Genomic DNA, 14,403 nt, shown 5'->3' on the forward strand with positions numbered 1-14,403 from the left:
GGGGTCCTGACCTGGCCTGTAACCCAGGCATGTGCTCTGACTAGGAATTGAACCAGCGACCCTTTGGTTTGCAGGCCAGTGCTGAATCCACTGAGTCACACTGGCCAGATGTTATGTGGTCACTTTAATTTTTACTCAACATTTCTTTTGTAATACAGGCATATTAATATATAAATTAGTTTAATTTTTCTAAAGTGTTATACCATTCTGCTCTTGATGGATGTTTAGGTTGTTTTCAATCAACATAGCATGAACATATGTGTACCTAAGTCCTTGCAGATATGAAATATTTCTTTTTATATTGCTTCAATGAATACTTTTGCTTAAGCTGGTTAGGTGGATTCTTTTTTTTTTAAGTTTAAGCACAGGCAATTTATGAAGAAACTAGAATGCTCTTTTCTAATCCAGATTCATCTCTGTTTTACTACCCATCTTAATTTCTTATTTTTTCATAATTTTTTTGTTAAATGCCTAAAAAGAAAATACTAGAAACTATAAAACCTAAGCCTTTATTTTACTAGGAAATAATACTTCTATTTAAGACCATTTAATTCATTTATTTGTATATACAGAACTTCTGTTTAGAATTCTAGAACTCAGGAAAATAAAATGAAGAAGCTATAAATCAGCATTTGAATGTTGCTTTTTGCAGAAGCAATGTTAGGGTTGAAAAGAATCTTGTCCACATTCTAAAAAAAAGAAAAAGAATCTTGCCCTCTTTTTGTCCCATTCCTGCCCACCCAAGTCATGATGCAATACTGACTAAATAATTCAGGCTGTGAAACACGATTTCTTATTTCTTATTTCCTTTAGGGAATAAGCCGGCAGCACAATCTACCTTTGATTCTTTTTCTCTTGGTATTCCTGATTTTACTTTATCATGTGGCTGATCAAGGGTCAAATTATTCTTCCTTGTTTCACTGTCTTCAAGCAGGGGAGCACAGCCATAACTGTTATCTGTAAAACAAAACCCTCTTGGACTTAAGTAGGAAACCCTTGTTTTTGGATCTACCTGGAAATGTAAATAGAATACAAACCCAAATCCCTAATTTTAAGGAGTAGAGATTTTAAACTATGAGTTTTAAAATTTCTGTAAAAAATAGTTCCCTTGACAATTTAGATTTGCTTATTTAGATTTTAGCATATTTGCTTCATATTTGTTTTCATTCCTACTAAACACACAAAACTCTTACTCTATCAAAATTAGTGGTGTACAAAATATGTAGAATTTAGAAAACTAGAATTATGCTCTTTACAGCTTAACCATGAACAACTAGAATTGTAGTTTTACATAACTCATATTTTCAGGTATTTCTTGTTTAGCAGACTCATTCGCATAACTACTCCATGCTTATTATAGGAAAATTAGAAAATGTAGACATTCTCTAAAAAGTATAAAAAAATAAAAACTAGCTATAAGCTATAATTTCACTATCTGTTATTTCTGTTAATATTTTAGTTTATATTACCAGTTCTTCACATATATATATATGTATATAATCATGTAAGAATCTTTTTTGTATAAATAAAATAAAATTTATTTCTGTATCCTGTTTTGCTCATTTTGCTATATAACATGGGTATATGTCATGTTAATTAATCTATTATCATCACTTTTCTTGGCTATAATAATTTATTATTATGAATTATGCCATGGTGAGCATCTCAGAATATATATCTTCAAGTACTTGAACAAATATATTCTTAGAACTTAAATTTGTGTTTTAAAAGGCACATTTTAATAAGCTTTTCCTATTTATTGGCAAATTGTCTTCTAGAAAGTTTTATCAACTTAGAGTTCTACCGTAAAGAATATGCGAATGTCCACTTTTCTATTTCCTAAATATGTACATCAGAGAAACAATGAAGAAATAAATTAGAAAAATTTGACTTCTACCTTTTTCTAGAAGTGGTTCAAGAAATATGCAAAAAATTAGCATGAACATACCTCGACTGGAATTCACAAGAAGTAACTGTGATTTTAGCTTGTCAATAATAGTTTGTTGAAGTGACAGCTGTTCCTGTTGCTCACGTATTCTCTGCTCATAGTTTTCAGTCTGCTGACATAAAAACCAGTTAGCCTGATATTTACTGACAGATATGTACATATATTTTCTGTCTATTAATAATTACATAGATATGAATTGCCCATATTTCTATTTCCCAGATATTGAGCATTTATGTATGAGCTAAACACTGGCTCCAGCAATGTATTTATAATCATTACCAGCATCTGGGATTTAAAACACTTGAAACACTGTAAAATTTTAAAAATCATCTTAAAGAAAATTTCACTTAAGAGTTCAACATATGGTTTCTTGGTCCTTTGGTTAGTATAAAAGTTATAATTTAGAATTTAATCCTTAATGATAACAAAAAAAGGCATAAATAATAAAATAATGTTATATTAAAGTTTTCTATAAAAATACCCACTAACTTAAAAAGCTAAGATTTCATGTCTTTTAAATAATCACAGTTTTGAATTTATTTTTAGAGGGCAAAATAAAAAAGGAAATGGGTATAACTAAGTCATGAAAACCAAAGGGAGGGGTACAAATTATAAAATTCTATTGATCATAAACTTCATTTCTAAAAGTTTTAAGACTTCAAAAAATGGTTAATTTTTAGTGGATATCTTAAAAGTCACAATTTCTCTTATATTTTAAATCCATTTATTTTGCTATTTTATCGCAATAGCTACGAGAATTAAGCAGTGAAATACGACACAAGTTTACATTAGAAAATACAAATACTATAAACCTCCAAGAATTTGAAAATGCTGCATCACCATCAACAAATTAGTACAAAGTCTTAAAAACTTATTACCAAAGTAGTAGAGAATAGAGAATTCTTTACCAGTTTGTATCACCAGGTAACAAATAAATAAATGACTAAATTATACATTCCTTGAAATGTTAGATGGGGAGTCTTAATAATCTCATAAAGTTCTCCAGTAGATACTAAATATTTGATTTGAATTGACTCTTGATCAAAGTTCAAAGTTTCAGAGAACAATAAAACTGAAGTTCTTTATAAATTATACAGATGTTCCTACATTCCCCAAATAAATTAGCTTAAGAAACTAAAGCAAGACCCTGCATTTTCCCAACTAAAGGGTAAAATTGTATAGTATCTTTCAAACACAGTAACTGACAGAGCTGATAAATAACCCAAGTGATGCACATGCCACCTGAAAGCAGTCTTATACAATATAACTTGATGTCCCCATAGAGCTCTGCAAGGTAACTTACAGAAAGTATTCAGTACATATTTGTTGGGAAAAAAGGAAATAAATGAATCCAAGTTAAAAAAATCAAAGTATATTTTATTATGAATAGAAGAATAAATCCTGTGAGTCCATGCGCACCACATGTCCTGTGACTATGTGTGTAATTGAACCCTAGATACCAAAATCCAGTCTAGGGCCAGGCTTCCTAAGACATGACATCTTATTCCTATATAAATTTACATTCAAGGACCTAGAAAGAGTGTGTAGGTTAACTGAAAGAAGGATTCAAATGTCTATAGCAAATTCTGTAACACCTTACATTTACCTGGACTACACACAGCCTCCAGGGCTGAGGTATCAGCAAACTGATGTAAGTCTTCTCTATTTCTGTGTATTTAGTACTTTCTCCAAAGAACTCAAAGCTCATCACAAACAATGACCAATAATTACCCATTCTTTCACTGTATTTTGATAGGTATGTACATTCTACTTATGCAGACATTAAGTAACCACTACAAAAACTCAGCAAGTTAGAGACAGGCCCACAATAAATGTGTAGGATATTTAAGCCTCAGTCCATTCCCCCTCCACTATATATATTCCCCTCATCTTAATGGAAAATGAATTGACCTGTATTTTTTTTTTAAGATTTTACTTATTTATTTATTTATCTTTAGAGGGGAAGGAGAGAGGGAGAGAAACATCAACGTATGGTTGCCTTTCATGCGTTCCCTGCTGGGAGTTGACCTGCAGGGAACAAGCCTGCAACCTAGGCATGTGCCCTGACCGGGAATCGAACTGCGATCCTCTGGTTCACAGGCACTCACTCAATCCACTGAGCTACACCAGCCAGGGTGACCTGTATTTTTTTTTAAACCAACTCAGAAAGCCTCTGCCAGGTAAAATTTTCCTCCTCTCCCTCTCTCTTCTTCCCTCCCTCCCTCCCTCCCCTTTCTCTCCCTCCCCGCTCCCTTTCTTCCAGATTTTATTTTTTTTTAGATAGAGGGGAAGGGAGGGAGAAAGAGAGAGAGAAACATCAATGGGTTGCCTCCCACAAGCCCCCACCTGGGGACCTGGACTGCACCTCAGGCATGTGCCCTTACTGGGTATCAAACCAGTGACCTTTCAGTTCACAGGTATTCAACCCACTGAGCCACAGGAGCCAGGGCACTGGCATGTAATTTTCATCTTCTAGTCTCTGGTTTAAAAACATACTTTAGCACATCTGCACATATAATAATAAATGAATAATGTTCAAAATGTATTGATATTAGCTTGGAAAAATCAATAGATCAACAATTATTTCAAACTGAAGTTTTGAATTATTTTTTAAACCACTTAATAAAATACTTTATAAACTCAAGTAAATTTTGTAATAGTTTAAAAACTAATACCTTGGAAGTATACCAAGGGAAACAGAAAAGAAGTGGTTCATGTTCTCTCACTGCTCTTTCTATATACTTATATTATATTATAGAAATTAAATTTCCCTTTAAACTATGGCCTCATCAAGGGCAAAGACTATTTCGTCCTGTTATCTCCAGAGTACAGCAGAGTGTCTAGCACATATTGAGAAGCTCAGTAAATATTACTTGAACAAATACACTATTTAAATAGTTGAAAAAGTATCAGAGCAATAGATATGCCTTTACAAGTGACTTGAGAGAATAAAGAAAAGGCTTTGCTTTTTTCCTGAAAGGGAAACAGGAAAAATGGAGACAAGGTCAGCAGGTGAATAAGACAAAAGGAAGTTAAGTTTAAGAATATGGATGCAAATGATAGGCAATGTCTGAAGAGTATTAATTTTGGGGGGGGGAAGGGAAGCTTTTACCATCAGAAAAACAAAAGGTAATAATTTAAGAGGAGAAAAATATATATTCGGAAAATAGTAAAAAATAAAATTTGGCCATAAGACCATGAGGGAAGTCCAGAGAATATTATATAAGATTGGAAGTTAAACAGTAGAATTCAGTTTTTTTGCTATGTTAGGAAACTAAAAGAAACAAAAAGGTTTTTTTGAAAATTAAATACTTATGCTCACTGAAAAGATATGAATAAACTTATAGCCTGAAAAGTCCTTTTAAAGGACTTTTAAAGGGTCAGACAATTATTGCACTGTCACAGCATTAAAAAAAATTTACAAAGCCAAGTGCATCCCGGCACTATCAAAGGCCCCATAAAACAGAAAAAATTAACAACCACATTGAAAATGTACAACAGCAATGTCTTGTCAACACTTCTGTACAGAGCACAGACATGACAGCTAAAACAGACAGAAGAGAAGATGCTTTTGACAGCCAGTGTGTGTGAATGATTCTTTGAGTCAGATGGCAGCAACAAGTTACCAACTAAGAGATCTGCATGACAACTAACCATCCATCTGTATCAAACACCATCTGGCCAAGATGACTCTGGCTTCTGTGTATTTGACACTCCTTCCAATTCTAAAGACTAGCAAAACAAGTGGTCTACCCAGCATCTAAAGAGGAAAAACAGACAGGTACTTAGGTACTGGTGCTATAATGTACTTTGTCTCTTTCTCAGTGTACAAAAGCAAAACTTAAAACAATGGTGATCAAATATAGGACACATCTTAAATTTATTAAAAATGGTTGTCCACACATATTTTAATTAAAAGTTTAAGACATGTCCCTTTATCCAGGCAAAATCTGAATCTATCTTCAAAACTGGCAGCATATTCTCTATAATTTTGGATATACAGCTGCTCAAGTTTTCATCAGTTTCATTAATATAAAATAGAGTTCTAAAAACTGAATTATTTTCCTATTGCTGACACCAAAAATTCTAATTTTTCATATTTTCCAAAGCACTTATTTCCTAGATGAAGAAAAAAATGTCTAGTGCTCTTAAGTTATTTACAGTTATCTAAATAGATCAAATGTTACTTCTTCCTGAACATTATGTCTTCTTATCCTAAAGAACTAATCTCAATATTCTGAAAAATACCACTGCTTTCCTTCAAGTATAAAAATTGGAATAAATGTTGAATGAATGAAAAAAGTCTCAATTTAAAAACCTTTCAAACTGTTCTAAAATTAACAAAGAGAACAAAAAACTTCACTGAAGGATTGGCTTGGCTACCTCAAAGGCTCTTAATAGGGAGCTCCACAGTTCACACTTCATAAAGTAAGATAATTAGATATTAATTATCCCAATACATAGCACTTTAGACACAAATTGTTTTATCTTGATATTCTGGTAAACTAACCATCAATTCTAAGTTAAAAAAATGAGATTGTATAGGATCAGCAACTCAGAGACCCTGGTTTCTTCTTCCATTCTCTGCTCTATTCTCTTATAACGAGGTAGAAGTCCCGCCCCCTCTCTCCCTCCCAATACTAAGATTTATCTAGGCTAGAGCTACAGTTTGACAGATCAGATTATCAATCTAATTATCTACTATTAGGTGACAGTGCTGCCAGCAATTTCACAGCATGTCAAATGGTACACTAAGACAAACTATTTTTATTTTACAATCTTGTGTTTTGGCCCTGATTAATTTACTTAGTCTCTTTGAGCCTTGATTTCTTTCTCTTTGCAATGAAGATAATATTTACCTGAAGGATTGAAGGAGACTGCATGTACAAAATAGCTGGCACATAATAAGCTCCTTGCAAACATTAATTCCTTTCTTTTAATAATGTGCAAGGTATCTACATAACATCTATTACTATAGCATGTAGTGCATACACCCATTAATTAAAGCTCTGATTACCACTGAATACAGGCAGTTTGCTACCAGACTTACCACACAACCACCCCATGCTCTAAGCCAGTTTTCTCAGGCTTTCTTCTAGTTCACTGTAACCTAGGACTCAGAAGTTTGTGGTATCACCATTGAATCAAAAACATTCTGTCAAGCAAAAACAAGAAACTCTGATTGTTCAAAGTTTACAAAGAAAGTTTATAAAACCTACAAAATCAGGCTCAAAAATTATTAAGGAATAATTCATGGCTATTAAAAATTATAAAAGTAGCATGTTGAAAAAAATGCAAATATCAAAATGTCCACCATGACATCACAAAAACAACCCAGATAGGTACAGAGTAAAAAATGACAGTGTATTCCTTTACTTTGTCTTCCATTCCCCCTTAGAAGTAACTACTACTGACACTTTGGTATGTGCCCTTCAGAACTCCTGTGTGTATGTGTATGTATCTTTCTTTCTAAAAAATATGAATTTGCCCTGGCTGGTGTAGCTCAGTAGACTGAGCACAGGCCTGTGAAGCAAAAAGTCACCGGTTCAATTTCCAGTCAGGGCATGGGTCTGGGTTGCAGTCCAGGTCCCCAGTAGGGGACACATAAGAGGCAACCACACACTGACGTTTCTCTCCCTTTCTTTCTCCTTCCCAACCTCTCTCTCTAAAAATAAATAAATAAATGAATGAATGAATGAATACATACGTTCTATAACCAAATTTTTCAAAAATGCATTATCATTATATGATAATTTCTGATAACTACTATGCAGCCAAATCAGCAAGCTTTATAGTCTTTATCTCCTCTATTCCCTACACTAACCTCCTGAGGAGGTTAAAGATGAGAAAAGCTGAGGGGCACAGAGGTACAAGATAACATGCCCAAAGTTTCTAAGTAGATAGTAGAGCTGGGATTTGAATCCAAGTTTGCCTGACCTCAGCGCCCAACCCCTAAATAACCACTATGGCATATCATGTGAGTACACCTAGCTCCACAAAGGTCCGCTGTTTGCTATATACTTCCTTCCCCCTTAGGCAGCCTCCTCCTCAGTGGTTCGTTATAAGCAAGACTCTCAAATTTCTCCTTCTAGTCCAGACCTTTACTCTGAACTCTAGATCTATGTGGCCAAGTGCTACTGGAAAATTACTTCAAATTTTACTTATTCAAAACTAATGATTCTCCTCCCTCCAACCACCTAACTGTTCTTCTTAAATCAGCCAATCCATTCTCTACACACTAGCTCTGGTGTTCTTTGCAAAATGTAAATCTAACCACAACTCTCATTCTTCCCCCACCCTGCAAATCTTAAATGGCTTCCTATTGCTCTTAGACTGAAGAAACAAAAATTCTCAATATGGGGGGAAAGAATCATAGGGGAAAAGGGGATGGACTCACATGAACAAGTATAAAGGACACATGGACAATAACTAAGAGTGGGGGGTGGAAATGGGAGGGAGGTGGGGAACATGGGGCGGGGGGAGGGCAGGGTTGGGAATATAAGACAGAAAGCTGTACTTGAACAAGAATTAAATAAAAAATTATTTAAAAAAATAAAATTAAAATAATTGGAAAAAAAATTTCTCAATATGGCCTCTAAAACTCTACAGTCTTGCCCCTGACTCTTCTCATACTGCAGTATTTCCCATATGCTTTCAGTTGTTTTAGGTCAATGAGTCTTTATAACAAAGGTCCTTATACCTGGAAAGTACACCCCCTGTCCTGCCCCCCAGCCCTTTCAAAAATTACTTCATAAAGATTGTCTTCTCTGACCTCCTAGATTAGATCAAGCACCTAATAATTCCAATGGAAGATGACCTCTTTGAAAGTTTACATTTATGAAACTGTTTGACTAGTGTAGCTTTTCTAGACTGTGCCACACTGTTCCACAAAACAGGCAATATCTCTGCTTGTCATTGCAACCCAGTACTTAGTGCAAGTTCCTGTTATAATATATTGAGTAAGGTGCTCGAAACAGTCCTAAGTTAAGTAACAGAATTTAAATTTCTCCAATTATTAGTGAATCTTCTTGAACCTAGCATACCTGTCTGAAAGTTTTGACAGAATATATTTCTATAAATAAAAACCTAGAACAGATACATACATTTTAAATTCTGAAAATAAGTCAATGGCAAAAGTTTGATTAGAAACAGACAGAAGAATCTTTATTTTAATGCCAGTAGTTTCAGCAGAAAAAACCCAGAGTGGACTGCTCTATTCTCATCAATACTTTACATAGACAAAGATGATTTGGGGGAACAAAGAAAGGAACCAAAAGATGGCAAACAATGAGTCATTTACATTTTAAGTGAAAACAAGGTGTTTTAAAAAATAAAATAGTTCCTACAATAAAGGCCTTTTATCCCTTCACATAATTCTTTAAGTCATGTTTTTTATAAGCTTTTAGAGGTAACATGGGCCTTTAGGCTGAGAGTTAATATTTCAGATGGGTCAAGACCAGCTCTAGAAAAACGTAATCTGACAAACAGTCTTTACAACTTTACATTTATTGTCAGAAAAATGCTGGATCTACAATTTATGATAAAGAGACACAGAATCAATTCGTCTTATTGACAGAGGCCTTTACCTTAGACTCACTGGTTAATATTCTTCACCTTTTTTACTAGTACAAAGAAAAAGCAATTTATACCACAGCAGCTGAACTGTTTTAGGATTAAGATTTCTTTCTTTGTATAAGACATTGCTGATTTTTCTCTTTTAATCAAGAACTGGGAAGGAAGAGACGAATTCCCTTTACTCTGTATTTCTCTTCAACAAGGAGATTTATATTTCTGATTACAAAATACAAAGGATCCTGGAACAAGTAGATATAGGAAGTTTTCAGTAACTTAAGCATATATGAATATGGTAATCTGACTTTTAAATGGCAATCGGTTTTAAAATTTTCAGATTTTTAATTATTTTATTATTGATTCTTCTCTGAGAAAGATGGTCAAAGAAGCAGTAGAGGGTATTTAACTCTTTATTAAAAATACTTGTTTTCTCCCAAGAACAGTGGAAGGAATGGATAACAAGCAGGTTGGTAATATAATAAAATTGATTACATATTTAACTTCAATTTATGGAATCTTGTGATATTTGAAAATCTCCAGGCAACTTTAGCTTAGCCATAAGATGTGGCAAAGACGGCTAATCATTCCCCTATTTACATTCTCATTTTTAAAAAATATTTTGTTTATTTATCTTTAGAGGGGAAGGGAAGGAGAAAGGGAGAGAAATGTCAATGTATGGTTGCCTCTCATGTGTCCCTGCTGGGAACTGGCCTGCAACCCAGGCATGTGCCCTGACTGGGAATTGAACCTCGATCCTTTGGTTCTCAGGCCACATTTTCATTTTTCTAATATGAACTATTAGCAGGGCATACGGACACCCAATTAGGGAATATATTTTTTAGTCTTCCCCACTTGTAGTTCATATTAGAAGTTCTACAAGTTCATTTTTTAGTTCTCACCCACTTGTAGGTGTGAGCATGCAACTCAGTTCTGGCTAACAGGTGAACAGAAGTGACCTATACAAATTTTGGGCCACATAATTAAAAGGAAGCTGTCTGCTCTTCCCTGCTATTTTTCTTTCTTTCTCTCTCTTCTACCCCCTCTCTTTCTCTCTTCCTCTCTCCCCACTGGCAGGAAAATGGTAAGAAGTAGAGTAGCCACTGTGATTTCAGAGACCGAAACCTATTTTAAGGATCCTCTAGCTGTCTTACCACCTGGCTACTCACCTCTGAACTGTTATATGAGTGAGAAACAAACAACTCTCTTATTTAGCTGCAATATTTCTTGGTCTCTCTAACAACAGCTTATCCTATACAATAGCTAATTCAGAGGCCTAGCCAATGCTATAAGGGCTATTGTGATTTAAACACTCCTCTATCTGGTAAGTCAGAAAAATCTCTTAGTGTAGATACATATGAATGTTTATACAAAGCAAGAAGCAGAATAAGCAATGTTAGACTATGAATCCTTTAAGTGCATGCTCTATGTTTTATTTTCTTTGAATACCAGGCATTATGTGCCTAGTATATCCTAAATTATTTGTAGGATGAATAAAAAATAATAATAGCAAGCTTTATATTCTACCCTTTTTTGGTAAGAGAGGTATAACTCACAAATTAAGAACTCATCCAAGAAAAGAGGAGACTATATTAGATTCATAGCAATGGGAATAAAACACTTTGAAAACCTGAAATGGGGTACGGTTTAGGTAGGTTATTATAATGAACATAGAGTTTAGAGTCAGATGAACCTGTTTCAGCACAGAATCTGCCACACGGGTTGAAAACTAACTTTACTGTAAAGTCTTGGTTTCTTCGTTTGAAAATGGGGCTAACAATCTTGACTTTATAGGGCTAAGAGGAAGCATGTAACAGTTTACTAGACACTTAAGTTGGAGGTTCTAAAACAATTCAAAGGCATGCTAGCAGGACTGCCTAAGCATAACAATGAAAAACTTGGTATAAAAAAGAGAAACACACTACACAGGGGCCAGGGAGTGTAAATCTACTCGATGACCAGTAGTGTGACACTAGTAGTACCCAACAGTTTGTGGGTCGCCCTTCGACACTTAAGTGAGATAATTTAGGATAAACAAAAGGCAGCTTCTAAACCTCAGCATTCCTTTGAAATGGTACAGGCAAGAAAAACAATGACTATATAAGTTCAGGTCTGACATGCAATTTAATGTGCCTTCTGGTGGAAATGGGATATATGAGTCTAGAGCTTAGAGGCAGGTCTGGAGTAAGGACATAAATTTAGGAGTCATTCTCACAGGTACCTGAAGCCACAGGAAAAGATGAGATGGCTAATACAAGAATATAAGGTAAGAAGCAAAGAAGGCCTTGAAAAACTCTCACATTTAAGGCTTGGTAGTAGAGAACCTAACAAAGACAGAGGAAGTGGGGCCCAAAAGAGTATGAGAAAAATCAAACATGGTGTCTGGAATGGTAAAGAAAAGAGTGTTTAAAGGAAGAGGTAGTACAAGAGATAACAGTCAGCTAAGAAATGGAATGAGGTAGCTCAGTATGTCTGATCTTGAAAGACTACTGACTTGAGGCAAAGAAGTTACACGCATGAAATCTGTGGTTAAGTAGATTTTTCCAAATTCCAGTTCTAACTAGCTTTACTAAAATACACATTTGTTACATGGTTGTGGTCAAGTTATTTTATCTCTCTGTACTTCATTTTCATCACCTGAAAAATGAAAATACTTCCTTATAAGATCTGTATAATGATTAAATTAGATGACTATAAAGCACTTTGACCAACATAGGCCTGGATAAATCTTAAGAGATGATGATAATGAAGACAAAAAACATTTTTAAATAATTTAAAACTTTTTTCAGATTAGCATAATTCCATTTTTGATAAAATGTAATTCATATATTCTAGAAGGACTTATGTCAAATTACTAACAATGGTTATCCCTGGGGAGTGAGGAAGAGGACCATCACTTTATATTCTGTATACCTTGAATAATTTGCATTTTTGTCAATAAGCATGTGCTGCTTTTGTAATTTTGCCCAATGATATTTTAAAAATCACTTACCTGCCTTATTGGTCTTTGCCTCCCTTATTAATTTGAATTACTCAAATGCATCTGCTTGACAGAATGTTCTTAAATGGATGTAGCATACTGACTCCTCAAAGAGGAATTTCAGAGTCTTAAGTTGCAGTGAACTAGAAGAAACACTGTGACAAGAACTGGCTTGGAGTTTGATCAACTAAGCAGTAAAAGACTAGTGAGTCTGTTCAATATGATGACAGCAATAAAACAGCTCATAAGAAAATCTAGCTACATCAATTCCATTTTTTGTAATACATTTTTAAGTTGTGGTAAAATATATATAACATAAAATTTGCCATTTTTACCATTTTTAATTCTGTGGCATTAAGTACACTTACACTGTGGTGCAACCATCACCATCACCCACCTCTAGAACTTTTTCTTCTTCCCAAAATGAAACTCTGGATCTGTAAAACACTAACTCTCCATTCCCCTCCCCCAGCCTCTAAAAACCATCCTACTCTCTGTCTTCATGAACCTGACCATTCTAAGTATCTCATGAAAGTAGAATCATCTTTTGTGACACTCTTATTTCACTTAACATAATATCTTCAAGGTTCGTCTGTATTAAACCATGTGTCAGATTTCCTTCCTTTTAAAGGCTGAATAATATCTCACTGTATGCATATACAGCATTTTGTTTATCTAAATATTCTGTCAAAGTGGTTTTACATGGACTGATTTTGTATGTTAACCATTCTTGCATTGCAAGAGTAAATCTGATTTGGTTAAGGTGTGCAATGCTTGTAATATGCTGCTGAATTAAGTGTGCTAGCATTTTGTTGAGGATTTTTATATCAATACCTACATGGGATACTGGTCTATAATTTTCTTTCTTTTTTCTGGTATTTCTGTCTTTGGGATGAAGGTAACACTGGTCTCCTAGAATGAGTTATGAAGTGCTCTACCCTAATGAATTGGGGAGGGGGAGAAATGTAAAAAGGATTGGTGTTATTTCTTATTTGAATGTTTGGTCGAATTCATCAGTGAAGCTTCTGGGTTCTGGACTATCATTGTTGAGAATTTCCTGATAACTGTCTCAATCTCTTTACCAGGTATAGATCTATTAGATTTCCTATTTTTCATGATTTAGTCTTGGTAGGTTGAGTGTTTCTAGTAATTTGTCCATTTTATCAAGGTTATTCAATCTGTTGGTACACAACTTCTCTAATGTTGGTACAAAACTTGTCCTGTTGCTTCTTCTCTTGCTCTACTCTCTTTCTCCTTGGTACCTTCTTCTCCTAACACTTCAAATATCATCTCTACAAAGACAAACTTCCAAATCTGTATTTCCATCTGGTACCTTATTCCAAAGACCCACACTTCAATTGCTTGCTGGTCATCGTCCCCTAGCTAATCTTCTTACACTTGAACCCCAAATATCCAAATCAAATAAAATAATAATTTCCTTTACCAAAATCAGCATTCTCTGTTTCTGTGGGTGCATCACCAGTCTTCCAGTTACCCAGGCTTAAAATCTTCAAAGTGCTAACTATGGTATTTAAAAACTTAGGTCTGACTTAAGAACATTTTACTTTTATCTTCACACTAGAAGTTTGAGAACCTGTATATATCATCTTATTACTAAAGATTGTAAGTGAGTAATAACTAGTTTGCTTTACTTCAAAGTTCAATGTCATTTCTGGGAGTAGATACATGAGAGGAAATTAGTGATTTACATTTAGTACTTTCGATTCTACAGGTTCAAAAACAATAAATGTTTTATAAAATAAAATCCCAAGAAATAAAAAGGAAGTATAAATGTCTTCTCACAAACATGTTTTTTAAAAAGTTAAAAAATAAATAAGAATAAAATATAAAACCCAATGTCAGAACTCTTATTTCATTATATTACAGGTATAGCATGTTTTATTGT

General features: G+C 34.3%; 1 protein-coding gene across 2 annotated transcripts in view; it reads right to left on the reverse strand.

The window, feature by feature from the left end:
• TANK (TRAF family member associated NFKB activator) overlaps positions 1-14,403 on the reverse strand; it is a 70,720-nt gene that overhangs the window by 31,659 nt on the left and 24,658 nt on the right. Inside the window, exons 3-4 of one of the 2 annotated variants that reach the window (XM_037044595.1) lie at positions 1,949-2,057; positions 839-957 (exon numbers count right to left, since the gene is read on the reverse strand). In XM_037044595.1, coding sequence (XP_036900490.1) covers positions 839-957; positions 1,949-2,057 — 228 coding nt within the window. Of the gene's footprint in view, positions 1-838; positions 958-1,948; positions 2,061-14,403 lie in introns of both variants that reach the window. The other variant, XM_037044594.1, reaches the window with a different exon arrangement.

This window comes from Sturnira hondurensis, unplaced genomic scaffold, assembly GCF_014824575.4.
Source record: "Sturnira hondurensis isolate 20B ecotype Veracruz unplaced genomic scaffold, ASM1482457v3 Scaffold0004136, whole genome shotgun sequence".
NCBI classification, from domain to species: domain Eukaryota; kingdom Metazoa; phylum Chordata; class Mammalia; order Chiroptera; family Phyllostomidae; genus Sturnira; species Sturnira hondurensis.